The sequence below is a fragment of the Rutidosis leptorrhynchoides genome, chromosome 7, assembly GCF_046630445.1.
Source record: "Rutidosis leptorrhynchoides isolate AG116_Rl617_1_P2 chromosome 7, CSIRO_AGI_Rlap_v1, whole genome shotgun sequence".
Taxonomy (NCBI): Eukaryota; Viridiplantae; Streptophyta; class Magnoliopsida; order Asterales; family Asteraceae; genus Rutidosis; species Rutidosis leptorrhynchoides.
In genome coordinates this window covers 332,466,398-332,482,026 of record NC_092339.1, presented here as the reverse complement: position 1 = coordinate 332,482,026, position 15,629 = coordinate 332,466,398, and the positions used below count along the sequence as shown (strand labels likewise).

Sequence of the window (15,629 nt, the reverse complement as noted above, 5' to 3'; positions counted from 1 at the left end):
TTTAGCAGATATGTTAAGATATGAATTTTTGTCTATACACTATTCATGCAATCAATGCAGCAAGACGTGTCTTAGACTAAAAATGATAAGCAGGTAATTTTCTGAGGATGATAAGTAGTTAATTTTCGACACAAAATGATAAGCAAAACTTTTGACATGCAGACACGGTCGAAGTCCAGACTCACTAATGCATCCTATCGACTTATCAGTTAGACACACTAATGCAGACCTGGTTCGCTAAGACCACAGCTCTGATACCAACTGAAAGGACCCGTTCATATACATTATAAACGATTCACAATAGTTGATTACATTGCGAGGTATTTGACCTCTATATGATACATTTAACAAATATTGCATTCGTTTTTAAAAGACAATCTTTTTTTACATCGAAAATTGACAGGCATGCATACCATTTCATAATATCCACTATCCAACTATAAATTGATTTAATAATAATCTTTGATGAAATCAATGACTCGAATGCAACGTTCTTCAAAATATGCTATGAAAGACTCCAAGTAATATCTTTAAAATGAGCAAATGCACAGTGGAAGATTTCTTTAACACCTGAGAATAAACATGCTTTAAAGTGTCAACCAAAAGATTGGTGAGTTCATTTGTTTATCATAATCATTTATTTCCATCATTTTAATAGACCACAAGAATTTCATTTCCAGATCTCATAAATATACGTCCCATGCATAGAGACAAAAATAATCATTCATATGGTGAACACCTGGTAACCGACATTAACTAGATACATATAAGAATATCCCCTAACATTCTGGGATCCTCCTTCGGACATGATATAAATTTCAAAGTACTAAAGCATCCGGTACTTTGGATGGGGTTTGTTAGGCCCAATAGATCTATCTTTAGGATTCGCGTCAATTAGGGTGTCTGTTCCCTAATTCTTAGATTACCAGACTTTAATAAAAAGGGGCATATTCGATTTCGATAATTCAACCATAGAATGTAGTTTCAATTACTTGTGTCTATTTCGTCAAACATTTATAAAAGCGCATGTATTCTCAGTCCCAAAAATATAACGGGTAAAAAGGCAAATGAAACTCACCATACTGTATTTCGTAGTAAAAATACATATAACGTCATTGAACAAGTGCAAGGTTGGCCTCGGATTCACGAACCTAAATTAATTATATATATTTATGTGTTGGTCAATATTTGTCTAACAAATTAGGTCAAGTCATAGTGTACCACAATCCTAATGCTCGAGACTAATATGCAAAAGTCAACAAAAGTAAATTTGACTCAAAATAATTTCCAAAAATCTATGCATGATTAATATATAGTTTAAATATCGTCATTTTATATTTTTAAATATTTTTAAAAGATTTATTAGAGTAAATAATATAATTTATTTATTAATAAATAAAATTTTATATTAAATTTATATAATAAAATATACTTTTATATATATTAAGTAATAAAATTTATAGGGTTCATTTAATATTATAAAAATAATATGATAGGTATTATTAAAGTAAATTATTACACGTAGTAAAATATGTTTGTATCACATATTTATTTGATAAAATAATATCTATAATGATAGTAAGTAAAAGTTGTATTATTTTGTAATAATAATTATTATTATAAAAATATCAATATTTATAATTACTAAGATGACATTATGATAAAACGATAATTCTAATTATGATAACTTTAATATTTACGATAATTTTTAATATTATCTTTAAAATAATAATTCTATTTAAAATAATAATAATAATAGTGATATTTTATAGTAACAATGACATTTCTATTAAAATGATAATTTTTGTTAAAATGATAGTTTTAATACTAACTATACTTTTAATAATAATAGTAATGATACAAATAATAAGAATGATAATTTTATCTAAATCAATATCTTATAATATTTTAATTTCATCATGATACTCTTACCCATTATTTCCTAATCGTTTCGTTTAATAGCTTTTAATCGTCTTTTATATCGTGTTCATAATAATGATAATAATAGTAATCAAAATAATTAGGTGTTACAAATATTTGTTTTAATTACACTAATATTAATAATGATAGTTACTATAACATTATTAACGATAATACTAATAATTATCTTAATGATAATATAGTAATAATAATAATAACAATAACAATAACCATTTTTAAATAATGATATATATTAATAATGATAATAATAATAATAATACCAATAATAATAATAATAATAATAATAATAATAATAATAATAATAATAATAATAATAATAATAATAATAATAATAATAATAATAATAATAATAATTGGATAATAATAATAATACTAATTATAACTTTAACGATAACAACGATAGTAATAATAAAAAAAAATAATAATTTTTAATGATAAATCCCTTTTATTGATAAAGATAATAATAATGATAATAATAAGATAAAACTAGAACGATGATAAAAATGACGAAAATAATAATCATTTTTAATAAAAATATCGAAAATTCAATTGATTATAACTTCTAATCCGTTCATCGAAACCATTCGATATCTAAAGGAAAAGTTCTTAATTTTTCGCTAGCTTTCCAAGGACATGCATATCTTATACCTTATCTCAACCGCAAGTGTAACTAATTCAAGATTCAACATAACCCGTCTAAGGGCAATATCAAAAGTACAAGCATGCATAATCCTAAATACTCGAGCACTAGTCAATGATACACTATTAGTATGTAAAAGTTAAATTATGAGTACTCACGTATCAATATTGAGATTCAATATTGCAGGAGAGGTACGTTGAAAGGACCCATTCATATACATTATAAACGATTCACAATAGTTGATTACATCGCGAGGTATTTGACCTCTATATGATACATTTTACAAACATTGCATTCGTTTTTAAAAGACAAACTTTCTTTACAACGAAAGTTGACGGCATGCACACCATTTCATAATACATCCAACTATAATTGGCTTAATAATAATCTTGATGAACTCAATGACTCGAATGCAACGTCTTTCAAAATATGCCATGAATGACTCCAAGTAATATCCTTAAAATGAGCTAATGCACAGCGGAAGATTTCTTTAATACCTGAGAATAAACATGCTTTAAAGTGTCAACCAAAAGGTTGGTGAGTTCATAGGTTTATCATAACAATCATTTTAATATATTAATAGACCACAAGATTTCCGTTTATAAATATATGTATACTCGCAAGTGTATAAAAGTATTCTATAAGTTGTAGGCACCCGGTAACAAGCCTTAACATTCATGTTTTACCCTCTGAAGTACACCAGATCAGGTGTGTTTAAAATAACCTCGAAGTACTAAAGCATCCCATAGTCAGGATGGGGTTTGTCAGGCCCAATAGATCTATCTTTAGGATTCGCGCCTACCGTACATAGACAAGTAGTTTAATGTTACCAAGCTAAGGGTATATTTCTGGTTTAAACCCACATAGAATTAGTTTTAGTACTTGTGCCTATTTCGTAAAACATTTATAAAACAGCGCATGTATTCTCAGCCCAAAAATATATATTAAAAAGGGAGTAATGAAACTCACAATACTGTATTTCGTAGTAAAAATACATATAACGTCATTTAACAAGTGCAAGGTTGGCCTCGGATTCACGAACGTATCAATTTTGAGATTCAATATTGCAGGAAAGTACGTAGACGTAACGGAGATGATAAACACTAGATTGACCTCACGAGCATACCCATGAACCATACCCATCACCTCCATAGCTATAACCCATAATTTTCTTAGCTTCGACTCATTCAAAAAAACTATTTTGAAATCACTCGGACAGCACTCCGTCGTAATATTTTATATATACTAATAATATCTTGAAATAATACAGAGCAATTATATATATATATATATATATATATATATATATATATATATATATATAAATCGATTGAGAGAGTTTAGAGAAATATATTTTCAAGTTTCTATGAAATAATGAAACCTATTGAATTCTATTTATAATAGATTTTTGAATTATTAAAGTGAATTATTAAAGTATGAATTATTAAAGTGAATTATTAAAGTATGAATTATTAAAGTGAATTATTAAAGTATGAATTATTAAAGTAAATTATTAAATTATGAATTATTAAAGTATGAATTATTAAAGTGAATTATTAAAGTATGAATTATTAAAGTGAATTATTAAAGTTAAAGTAAAGTAAAAGTAAAGTAAAGGTAAAGTTAAAGTATAGTAAAAGTATAAAAACTATGTATGTATAATACGCCTATAAATATATATAATATTAATTTAAATCGTTATATATATTTAATGAAATAAAATATAAATATCGTTATATTTATTATACTGGTTAAGTAATGAGTTGTCAAAAGTGATTCTAGATATTTATAAAAGTTATATACGTTTTAATAATAAAGTTCTTTTTTAAACTGAAAACGTCTTTGTACGTTTGAAAATAGATTAATAGAATATTATGGAAACCAATTCTCCACTAACTTTTGTCTAACTTTTGTAAATGACACTTTTTGTTTTTGTTTATAAATAGCTTTACAAATTATTCTGAATATCGTTAAGAGGAATAGATTTTCTCAAATCATAGTGGACCTCTCAACAGATACTTGTAATCATAATTCAATGTTTCTGATAATTCAATCATTTAATATATTTTTTTTTTTAATTTCGTCAAAAATCATATTGAAACAAATACGTTCGTGTAAAGTATTATACGTTTAATACTTTATTAATATTCTCCAGTTATAATATATATATATATATATATATATATATATATATATATATATATATACATATACATATACATATCTATTTATATATAACGGTTCATGAATCGTCGGAATTTGGTCGAGATTATAATGAATGTATGAACACAGTTTAAAATTCTTGAGATTTAACTTAACAAACTTTTCTTATCGTGTCGGAATAATATAAAGATTAAAGTTTAAATTTAGTCAGAAATTTTCGGGTCGTCACATACGTAGACGCAACGGAAATGATAAACACTATATTGACCTCACGAGCATACCCATGAGCCATACTCAATCACCTCCATAGCTATAACCCATAATTTCCTTAATCCTATCCCACTCGAAAAACAATTTCGAAATCACTCGGACAGCACTCCGTCGTAATATTTTATGTATACTAATAATATATTGAAATAATACGGAGTAAATATATATATGTAAATCGATTGAGAGAGTTTAGAGAAAAATATTTTCAAATTTCTATGAAATAATGAAACCTATTGAATTCTATTTATAATAGATTTTTGAATTATTAAAGTAAATTATTAAAGTATGAATTATTAAAGTGAATTATTAAAGTATGAATTATTAAAGTGAATTATTAAAGTGAGAATTATTAAAGTAAATTATTAAAGTATGAATTATTAAAGTGAATTATTAAAGTTAAAGTAAAGTAAAAATAAAGTAAATGTAAAGTTTAAGTATAGTAAAAGTATAAAACTATGTACGTATAATACGCGTATAAATATATATAATATTAATTTAAATCGTTATACATATTTAATAAAATAAAATATAAATATCATTATCTTTATCATACTAGTTAAGTAATGAGTTGTCAAAAGTGGTTCTAGATATTTATAAAAGTTATATACGTTTTAATAATAAAGTTCTTTTTAAACTGAAAACGTTTTTGTACGTTTGAAACTAAATAGATCAATCGAGTCTTTATGAGATTCAATCTTCCACTATTCTTTGTCTAGTTCTCAATGATTGACAATTTGTTCTTATTTATAAATCACTTTACCATTTTCCGAATATTGTTAAAATGGAAAGATTTCTCAAATCAACGTGGGCCTTTCAACAGAGACTTGTAATCATAATTCAATATATCTGATAATTCAATCATTTGATCTTATCTTCTAATTCCATTGATAAACATTTTGAAACAGATACAATCATATAAAGTATTTAATCTAATATTTTGTTTACGTTTCAAGTTATAATATACATACACATATACATATATAATCATATTCGTTTAATGGTTCGTGAATCGTTGGAACTTGGTCGAGGTTGAATGAATGTATGAACATAGTTTAAAATTCTTGAAATTTAACTTAACAAATATTGCTTATCGTGTCGGAAACATATAAAGATTAAAGTTAAAATTTGGTTGGAAATTTCCGGGTTGTCACACTTTCAGGTTGCGGATATTTTCACCAAGGGCTTACCTCGAGTTCTATTTGAAGAATTCGGAAACAGTTTGAACGTTCGCTCACCCTCCCGCTCAAACTGAGGGGCTGTATTAGCCGATATATTCCCATTGTATATCTTCTTTATTTAGAATATCTCTTGTCTAGCAAGTCAAATAGCTATGTATATAAAAGATATGCAGGATCGGTTTATATATAGGATAGATATGAATTGATAGGCATCGGCTTGTATATATTGGGCACATTGCCCACATTATTATTCAACGAAATGCACAAGCTTACAGTTAATTTGGTTGAAGAACTTCTTGGGTGAATTTGGGGTGAATCAAGACTATGGTATCTTATATTATGACAATCAAAGCGCGGTTCATCTTAGGAGAAATCCGGTGTTTCATAGTCGTACGAAACACATTAATCTAAGGTATCATTTTATTCGAGAACTCATAAATTATGGTACTTTAGTTTTGGCAAAAGTCCTTAGTACGAAGAATCTTGCGAATATGTTTACTAAGGTGTTGACGATGGAGAAGTTGAGGTTTTGCATAACCTAAACCGGGCTTCTCTTGAATTGATGAGAGGAGACGATCGAATAGAGAGTTGATGGTTCGATTCTAACAAGAAGTGTTAAAGAACTTGTATCGAAAGTCTACTCATCCGAAGTATGTGTTGAGTGTGCGTGTCCCAAATGGATATTGGCGGTAAATGATGGTTTAACGTTCTTAGTTAGTTTGTTGAAGTGTTGGGTTGATGAAAATTTGGGTTTTGTTTATGTGTTCCTTTGAGTGGGAGATTGTTGGATGCCAAGAAGATAAAAAAAATTAGAGAAAGAGAAGAAGCTCGCAAAACGCGAGCTTGCTCTCGCAAAACTTGAGGATTGACTCGAAAGATCGCTTGAAATGTGGGAAAGATGGCAGAGATCGAGGTCTGATGGTTGTCGCGTTTTGTTCCTTTGGTGTCGCGTTTGGTTGCTACTCCTGGAATGCGAGGGCTATTTTGCGAAATGTGAAGCTTGGCATTGCTAACAAGCTGAGGAGATTGTTTCCTTATTTTGATTTGCACTATAAATAAACCTATTGTAATATGTAACCCTAAGCACAAATTTTATCAATAAAATCTTTTTAGTTTGGTCCGTGGATTAAAGAAATCAACCCTTGATTACATATAACCACGTTAAATATTGTGTTCTTTAAAGTCTTTGTTTATCTTTGTTGGTGGAGTAATTTTCAAGAATTACTCATATTGTTTGGGTCCTAAAAAACCTAACAGGATCCCAATGACGAATCCATATGGATATCGCGTGTGGTAAAATCCCCTCGATTGAGGCTCAAACACGTAGACGTCCGAAACTTCCGAGGCCCATGAAACGGGTGGATAACCACAAGTAAAATATTTTTGCAGCATAGACGACTCAAACCCTAACCTCCCTTATGAAAAGTCAGGTCATCACCAATGCGCCAACACCTTACGGATTCATTTGTTACGTAAGTTAACTTGATTTTTATTTTGTCATCGAATCATTTCATTTATCAAATTTATGTGACTCGTTAAATTTCGGTATTATTTTGTGCCACCAACGATAAAATTCTGGCTTTACCTATGAAATGTGTGTGACCATATCATAACAATATATATAAATTAGTAATTTTATAGCTCCTTGATAGTTTTTGTTTTTGTATACTTGGGTTTCCAATCTGCTTTGCGAAGCGACTAATCCTGTGGCGACCACCAACTTTGTTTGTGAAGAGCCCAGAGTTATCGTGGGTAACCTTCGTAGCTACAAAGGGATTTATTTTGCAGTAGGAGTGATTAGACATGTCTTCTCGATTTATTTTGCAAAAGTTTAGTTGTTGCCTTCTTGGTTCATGACCAACAATTGCTCCTAAACACTAGGACATTTTGGCATTGTAGTTATGCATGCTCGGGTGCGGAGGTTGCACTACATATGATCTAAGCATCTATAAATCCAGTGGAGAGTTTAGTAACAAGCCCGTGAGATGACTGGACACAGTAGTTTGAAAATATTTTGTAGAAAAATATCATTTATATTGTATATGACACTACTAAATTTAACTACATGATCACATATATTTTTCAAATTTATAGTTTTTCTTTTAAATTGTAGTTCTGAAAGTAAACTACTACTAAAATAGTATTCAAATATATTTAGTACTGAAAAAAATCGGGACCATTGCTTTATAATTCTAGAACTAGAATTGCCACTGTATAAATCATTTGTCTCGTCGTCGCTACATAAATTTAAGGATATGTGTGCGCGCACAAGATGGCGTATGCCCGTTATTTCATAATCGGTTATGAACTTAAGATAATGGCAATAATGACATTGGTCTCAATCATTAAAACAACAATTTTGACTATGAATGTTATTAATGATAACAAATTTTTTTCTATATGTGCACTAGTAAAATTGGGATCAGTGAGACCAAAAGAAAATGTCATTCTGGTGAGTCAAAGACTAGATGTTGTTATGAAAACAAATATTACGGTGTCGAGTAAGCGTGTCAAGGTTTTTTTTACTTTAAGTAAGCAAATCCAAAATAAGGCTATGATATCTCTTTTATCTCTAATAAGAAAAAAAAAATGTTGTCAACTTTTTTGAAAAAAAGACACCTGGCAAAAGGCCAACCTTTAGATGAGAAATCTAATTTTGATCGAGACCCTCTAAATTATAGATAACGTCATTTACGTTTTCAAGTAGCAGTTGGGCTTCCAAATTACACGGTTGCCCTTAATAAATTTAAATTTTACTAAATAATAATTAAAAAATAAATTACGCCAGTTACCCTTTACGAAATAATGGAACGGTTACGCCCCCTTTTTGATATTATACCGGCAAATAAGCTTAGCCTAATCACACCGTTTTGCGTGGACGATTGCATTCTACAATTAGGGTTTTCAGTATGTTGGTTTTTTTTTCCCTGCAATCTGGGTGATGGATTCGAAGGAAAGAGGCGATGGTGGTTGCCGTTAGGATTTTGAGTTTCGTCTTTCTTCCATCAGAAAGAGGAAATAGGGTAAGACTCCGTTGATTTTGAACGTTTTATTTAACATTCTTGTGATTCTTTCACTCCTTTCATGTTTAAATCGTGTTGAAGGTGTACTTCTTCCTTCGGTTGTTTGAATCGATGGGGCGAATATTAGGGTTTCATGCCATAAATTATCCCGTTATCTATACCGTCGGCATTAGTTGTTGGTATTTTTCCTGTTAGTTTTTTATATGCTTAAAATTTGTAAATAATTTTTTCAATTTTGTTGATCCAAATTAGATGTTTGTTTTTTGTTAACCCTAATTATATGCATTCGTTTATATTTGTGGAGTTTTTCTATGTTAATGTTGCCCAGAAGAGGTTGTTCTGATGTAAAAATTTGTGAATAGTTTTGTTTTCATAAATCTTGATTGAATTAACGAACTAACATCTATACTATTAGAAATGTCCTTTGTATGTTGTTAAATTCTCTATAGTTATCATCATTGTGTTTTTGTCAAAGTACCAAAAGAACATGATTTTTTTTGTTGGAGGCTACCGATCTGCTTTAGTTTTTTCAATTCGGTGTCAATTAGTGCTTTTTATTTGAGTAAAGGTCTTATATTGTTTGATGTAGTGTAGTATTGGATGTGCTTTTGAGGGCAATTCAATTTTTGTCCCCTGTACTTCTAAATGTCTGTTACTTAAATAAAGTGTATTTTACGTTAATATTATTTTTTGTATTCTTGGTGACTGTTCTGTGGTATGTTGTTGGTATTGCAGGTGACATTGATGTTTATATTCATGGTGGCTGTGATGATTGTTATTTTGTAGAGAACAAGTCTGGTCCGACCTATACCTTGGCGTGGCAACACTAAGAGGACATGTAATTGATGCAGCTTTTACTGTTTGCATCCATAAAGGGTCTTGTGACCTGTTTTATCATGAATTGTGAATACCAGGTTCTGAGCCTTAACTGAGACGGCATGTAATCATTGCAACTGTTAGTATTCACAGCCATGCTGGGTTTTGAATCCTCTTTTATCCTGATTTGTTTCCAGGCCTGAGCTAAATTAACTTTTAAACGATTAATTATTAATATTCTATATATTAGTGAAAGGTTGGATTGTTGTTTTTTGGCTTTAAATCGTCAGGTCTGAGCTAATAATATATAACATTACATGCATGAAATGTTGTTTTGGGTTATATTTTTGGGCTCGAGATATTGTCGTTTTACTTAATACTCTGTTAAGTGGTTATATGTAGTTGCTGGGCAACGTGTTGGTTTAAAAGGTTATACATCGTGTTTATTAATTATGTGTTAGCAATACAATATATGACTTTCTAATGATTTTGAACTTCACGTGGGAAAGTTATTAAAAAGAAGCTATGAAGATTGTTGTTTCTTAGCTAGATCTTGCAATGAGAAGAAATGGGTTATTTCCTGGTGCGGCAATCAGTGATTTGCAGCCATGGTAACTTGCAACTCCCAAATAAGCGTGAATGTGATTCATGGTAAGGGAACTAAAAAAGATAGGCTATGATGAGCAAATGTGGGAGTTGGGTGGAGCAATGAGAAAAAAAATGAGTTCGTATCTTGGCGGGGCAATCAACTGATTGCAGCCATGGCTATCCATTGTCTATTGCTAGATTAATACACATAACTGTACTTAATTTCTACTTTTAATTATTTTTCAAATTTTGTCACATTATATATAGTTTATGGATAATATTTTTTTTAATATGAAAACTGTTATTATAGAGTTTCATGCGTGAATCAATTTCGTAACAATGAGTCATGTTATATACGGTTCTTGCCGCCAATGGAGTAATAATTGATCTTCCACATGCCACTCGAGGTATGATTTGTTTATGTTTGATAAATTTAAATGTTATCGTATATTTTCAATATTTTTTTATTTTATATCAGTACAACAAACGTAAACCATTTGTTGGCGCACTTGTGTTTGGGTCTAATGGATTGTATTCTTTTTTATATAGCAGATGTTTTTCGCTCTTTGTTGGACATGAAGCCTATGCGTATTAAACGTGAGAAACGTTATGATAACAATCCGTGGAGTTTACCATGCAGGATAACAGGTAAATATGCATATCTTGACCACTAATACAATATTGATTCTGATAAGACCAATACTACAATCATCTGTTATGACAAATATTCCATAATTATTATACACTTTTCAAACAACTATTTCAATGACTTGGTCTGTAGTTTTCTTGTGCATTTAGGTGTGACTTATGGGCACACCATGCAATTAGACTATTTGATTACGTGTCTTCACGGACGGATAGTCTCGACTCCATTGTCCTACTGTTACACAACTATAAATTGCGCGAATGGCATGGTAAGCGATTATAGACTTTTACTGTTTATTAAAATGTATACTCTGCATGTCTCTTTGATTTTTACCATCTATGTCATATTAGGGTTACCCCAAGTAAGTAATCAATTGTGGGGTTGTTGATTATATATAAATGAAGATATACCAGCTACTAATCGTTTCGAGGCTGAGTAAGTTACATTTTTATTATATATCAATATATCTCCATGTGCGTGTGCGTGTTAACATGTAGTATAAAATTGTAAACTTGTATGTTCATTTTTACATGATTAAGATGTTAAGTCAAGAGGGAGAGATATTATCATCTGTTCTTGCTAAATCCAAGTTCAAACTTACTTGGAAACAACTGTTGATTGTTATTCCTGTTCTTGGTGATATTCAAGTTCAAACGTTGTTGGAAGCAGCTGTGGATTTTTATTCAAAGCCACCAGCAAAAACGTGTCAAGAAGTTGGAGATGTTGGAGAGGTATCAATAGATCATATAGTTAAACTGTATGTTTTAGTGAATGTTAACTAAATAATGATATATGTATATCAAGGTTTTAATCAACAATAATTAACCAATATATTTGTATTTGTTTTGAGAGGTCGAGTCCCAAAAGTGTGTGAGGAAGAAGCTTGGTACACTTGGCTTACAAATTGTGCAACAAAATAGTCGAGTCAATCTGGTGGTATATAAAAGAAAAGGTACATTATCTACTTCAATGAGCATTGGGGTGCTACATTAGTTCTTGTCTTTTTGGGTAGATTGTTGTGCCGAAAATACAAGATGTGGCTTATTTATAAGTAAACTGGATGTAATGGCCTTGCTTGAAGACAAACTTTTAGAAATCAAAGGAATTTTGTAGGCCAAATTAATTTTATCGATCATTGTAAATAATGAAAATGGGGGGTAAGGTGTGTCTTTCAGTTGATTTAAACCCTAAACATGGTAGCCTTGGGTTCGCTTTTAGTTTCCCGGCCTTGGGAGCTTGATCATGATATTTAGTTTGGTTCATAAAGGCTTTATATGTATAGGCCAGTGACTAAACTTATACAAGCTTGTACATAATTGTATCAACTAATTCAAGTAAGATTAAATTCAATTCAGAAAATGTTAATGTATATTGCCTGGTATCTTGTATAAGTAGGCTCATTGGGCTGTAGATCATGAGCCATATTTGTTTGAGTTCAGGTGACAATAATCAAAATGTTCAACTTGGTTCAGCTTTGCTAATATTTTGATGAACTAGATTATGAGTTCTCATGAGAACTGTCGTCTCAATTAGATTTGAATAATTAGTGGCAAAATGAGCAGGTTTGTAGTGTGTCAAAATGATTAATCTTTTGCAAAGATCTAAATCTAAATGATGTCTTCAGGGAGGAGTTCAATGATGAGCCAATGCCGTGAAGTCTCTGAATATCCGAAACATGCTCCAAACTTTAAAGCATAAAGTGTTGCTTCAATAATCTGCTCATTTTGATGCTTTCGGCTCAACCAACTTTCTAAGACGATGATGATGATAATTGGTATCTTCAAAGATTTTTGGTAGATCTTTTGTACGCAGGTATATGTGATGTCATGAGTTTGAATTTCAATTATTATGTGGATTTATTAAAAACATATATTGCACTACTCTTAGTTATATCATTAATATAAATAACTTATTAAGAATATATTTTTTAAAATTATGTATGATAAAATACCCTCGAATGCGCGGGTTATAAGCTAGTATGATATAATAAGGTTACGAGATATGAGATGGAGGCCTATACTAGTGAAGATTATGAGAGAGAGTTGTGAGAAGGTTGTACGTTAGACCACGGATAATGGTGATTGTGACGTAGAGTGGATGAGGTGTACTTTTTGGGGCAAGTCGATGACTGGACCATGGCAGAGAAAGGGGTGGGTTGTTATGGGGGGCTTTTGTCAAAGGATACAATAACGTGACATTTTGTTTTTGTTTGGTTATTTTAATTAGTTTTTATTTATTAAATAAGATAAAAATATAACACTACATATATATAAAAATAGTTACATTAATAAAAAAACGTTACATTAAGAAAAAAAGTTACATAAAAAAAACGTTGCATTAAATAAAAACGATACATGAATTAAAAAAAATAAAAGACTAGTTTGTAGAACGAAAGTTTGGTCGGAGGTTCCAAATATGAGCTGTTAAATCTTCACGTAGTTGATCGTGTACGTTTCGATCACGAATTTCCTTTTCTCGTGATTTACGATCTTTGACTCTTCTCCTAATATTACGACGGGGCCTGTTTTCGAGTTTATCTAACCATTCTTGTTCCCAAGTACTCAAGGCAAAACCTTTATCTTCTTGTATCATGTTGTGCATAACAATGCAACTGTACATTATCCTTCTCATCTTGTTAACGCTCATAACTCGTGCCGGAGTTTTTAAAATTGCAAACTTACCTTGTAAAACACCAAATGTACGCTCTACGTCCTTTCGAGCACTCGCTTGAAATCTAGTAAATTTGACTCGTGGCTCATCAATAGGAGTTGAATATCCCTTTCTTAAGGTTGTCCAATCAGGATATATCCCTTCCGTCAAGTAGTAACCAAAGGGATAGACGTGTCCGTTTACTTCAAACGGAGACGGTGCAGCTCTATCATTTTTGAGTGAATCAAACAACGGAGAATGATTCAACACATTTATGTCGTCGTTTGAACCATCCATCCCAAAAAACGAATGCCATATCCACATATCATATGAAGCAACCGCTTCAAGCATGATCGTAGGGTGACCGTGGTCACCTCTAGTATATTGACCTTTCCATGCAACGGGACAATTTTTCCAAGCCCAATGCATACACTCAATACTACCCAACATTCCTTTAAAATCATGTTTCTCCTCGTGCGCCGAATACAACCGAGCAACGTCAGTTGCCATCGGCTTCTGATATTGCTTAATTTAGACATATCTTTAGTCGCAATATCGAGTCCTATTGTTGTTTATTTCGTATGTAAACTAATGGTGTATCCTATCGTATACACGCATAAAAGGCATAACGGTTGCATAAAAGTAGCATCAGGAAGGCTGGAAACAACAGTTCTGTGGAGATTGTCTGTCCAGCGTTCTCCGCTGTACAGGCTGCTCCGTCATGCGTAAGCCCTGAAGGCCGCTTAGCGCATAAGCCCTGGCCGGAGAGCGCCGCATTTAGCATAAATTTCGGAGCACATGTAACAGAACGTATCATCATTCGACACGTGTCCCCAAACAAATCTGGTAGATCTGACACTATAAATAGACCCATTGGGTCGTCATTTTACACAAGTTCAGATATTCTGACAACTTTGAGAGCTGAGACTTCACTTCTCTTTCTCTCTCTACTTTCTCTCACTAGAAGTCATCCGGCTAGCACTCTTACGCTCTACGGACAACAGATTGATTAAGCCACCCCACAAGTTCTTACACTTGTGAACCGGGTCTGCAGGGATTATTTCCCGAGGGTAAAAATCAATCGGCAACACTCCGCCCTCCTAAAAGCTAGATCACTTCTAGTCTCTTGTTGACATACTAAGCCTTACCTCATAAGGAAATAGGTGTTAACAATGGCGCCATCCACTAATGCAAAGAACACACGAAACGGAAAAGGAACGAAAGCAGCTGAAGTTCCATTTGTACTTGAAGCAGTCAATCATCCATCAACTGATGACATGGTCACTGTTGAAGATGTACCTATTTCACCACTAGATGGTACGATTGAAGAAACAGTTGCTGAAACTACAGAGAGGCTTAAACATTTGGCAACTAATTCGGAGAAAAGGCCAGTAATCGAAGAAGTGACAGCTAAAAGTGCAGAAAGACTTCCAAATTTTGTTACTAATCCAGAGCGACGACCATTGATGCAGCCACGGCGATGTCCGTCATTTATACCTTTTCGGCGGATGGCGGATGGCAAAGACAAGCAGATAATGAAAAGGCAATCTATATCAAAGTACAAGTTATCCAGGCTATTTGACAAGCTGGGCAGTCTTATTGATGATTCTGGGGATGATAATGACCTGAGTTGTGATAGTAATGACTCTGATGATGAAATTGACAAAGATGAGTTCATGTCAGAAAAGCAGGCAGTGTTGCTTTTAAATGACATT

The 15,629-nt window shown here is 31.5% G+C and overlaps 1 protein-coding gene across 1 annotated transcript; it reads right to left on the bottom strand.

Moving 5' to 3' along the window:
- Nucleotides 1-13,641: 13,641 nt before the first annotated feature.
- Nucleotides 13,642-14,424, bottom strand: LOC139860308 (uncharacterized). The gene has a single exon (XM_071849073.1). The coding sequence runs from the start codon at nucleotides 14,422-14,424 to the stop codon at nucleotides 13,642-13,644; it is 783 nt and encodes a 260-aa protein (XP_071705174.1).
- Nucleotides 14,425-15,629: the final 1,205 nt, after the last annotated feature.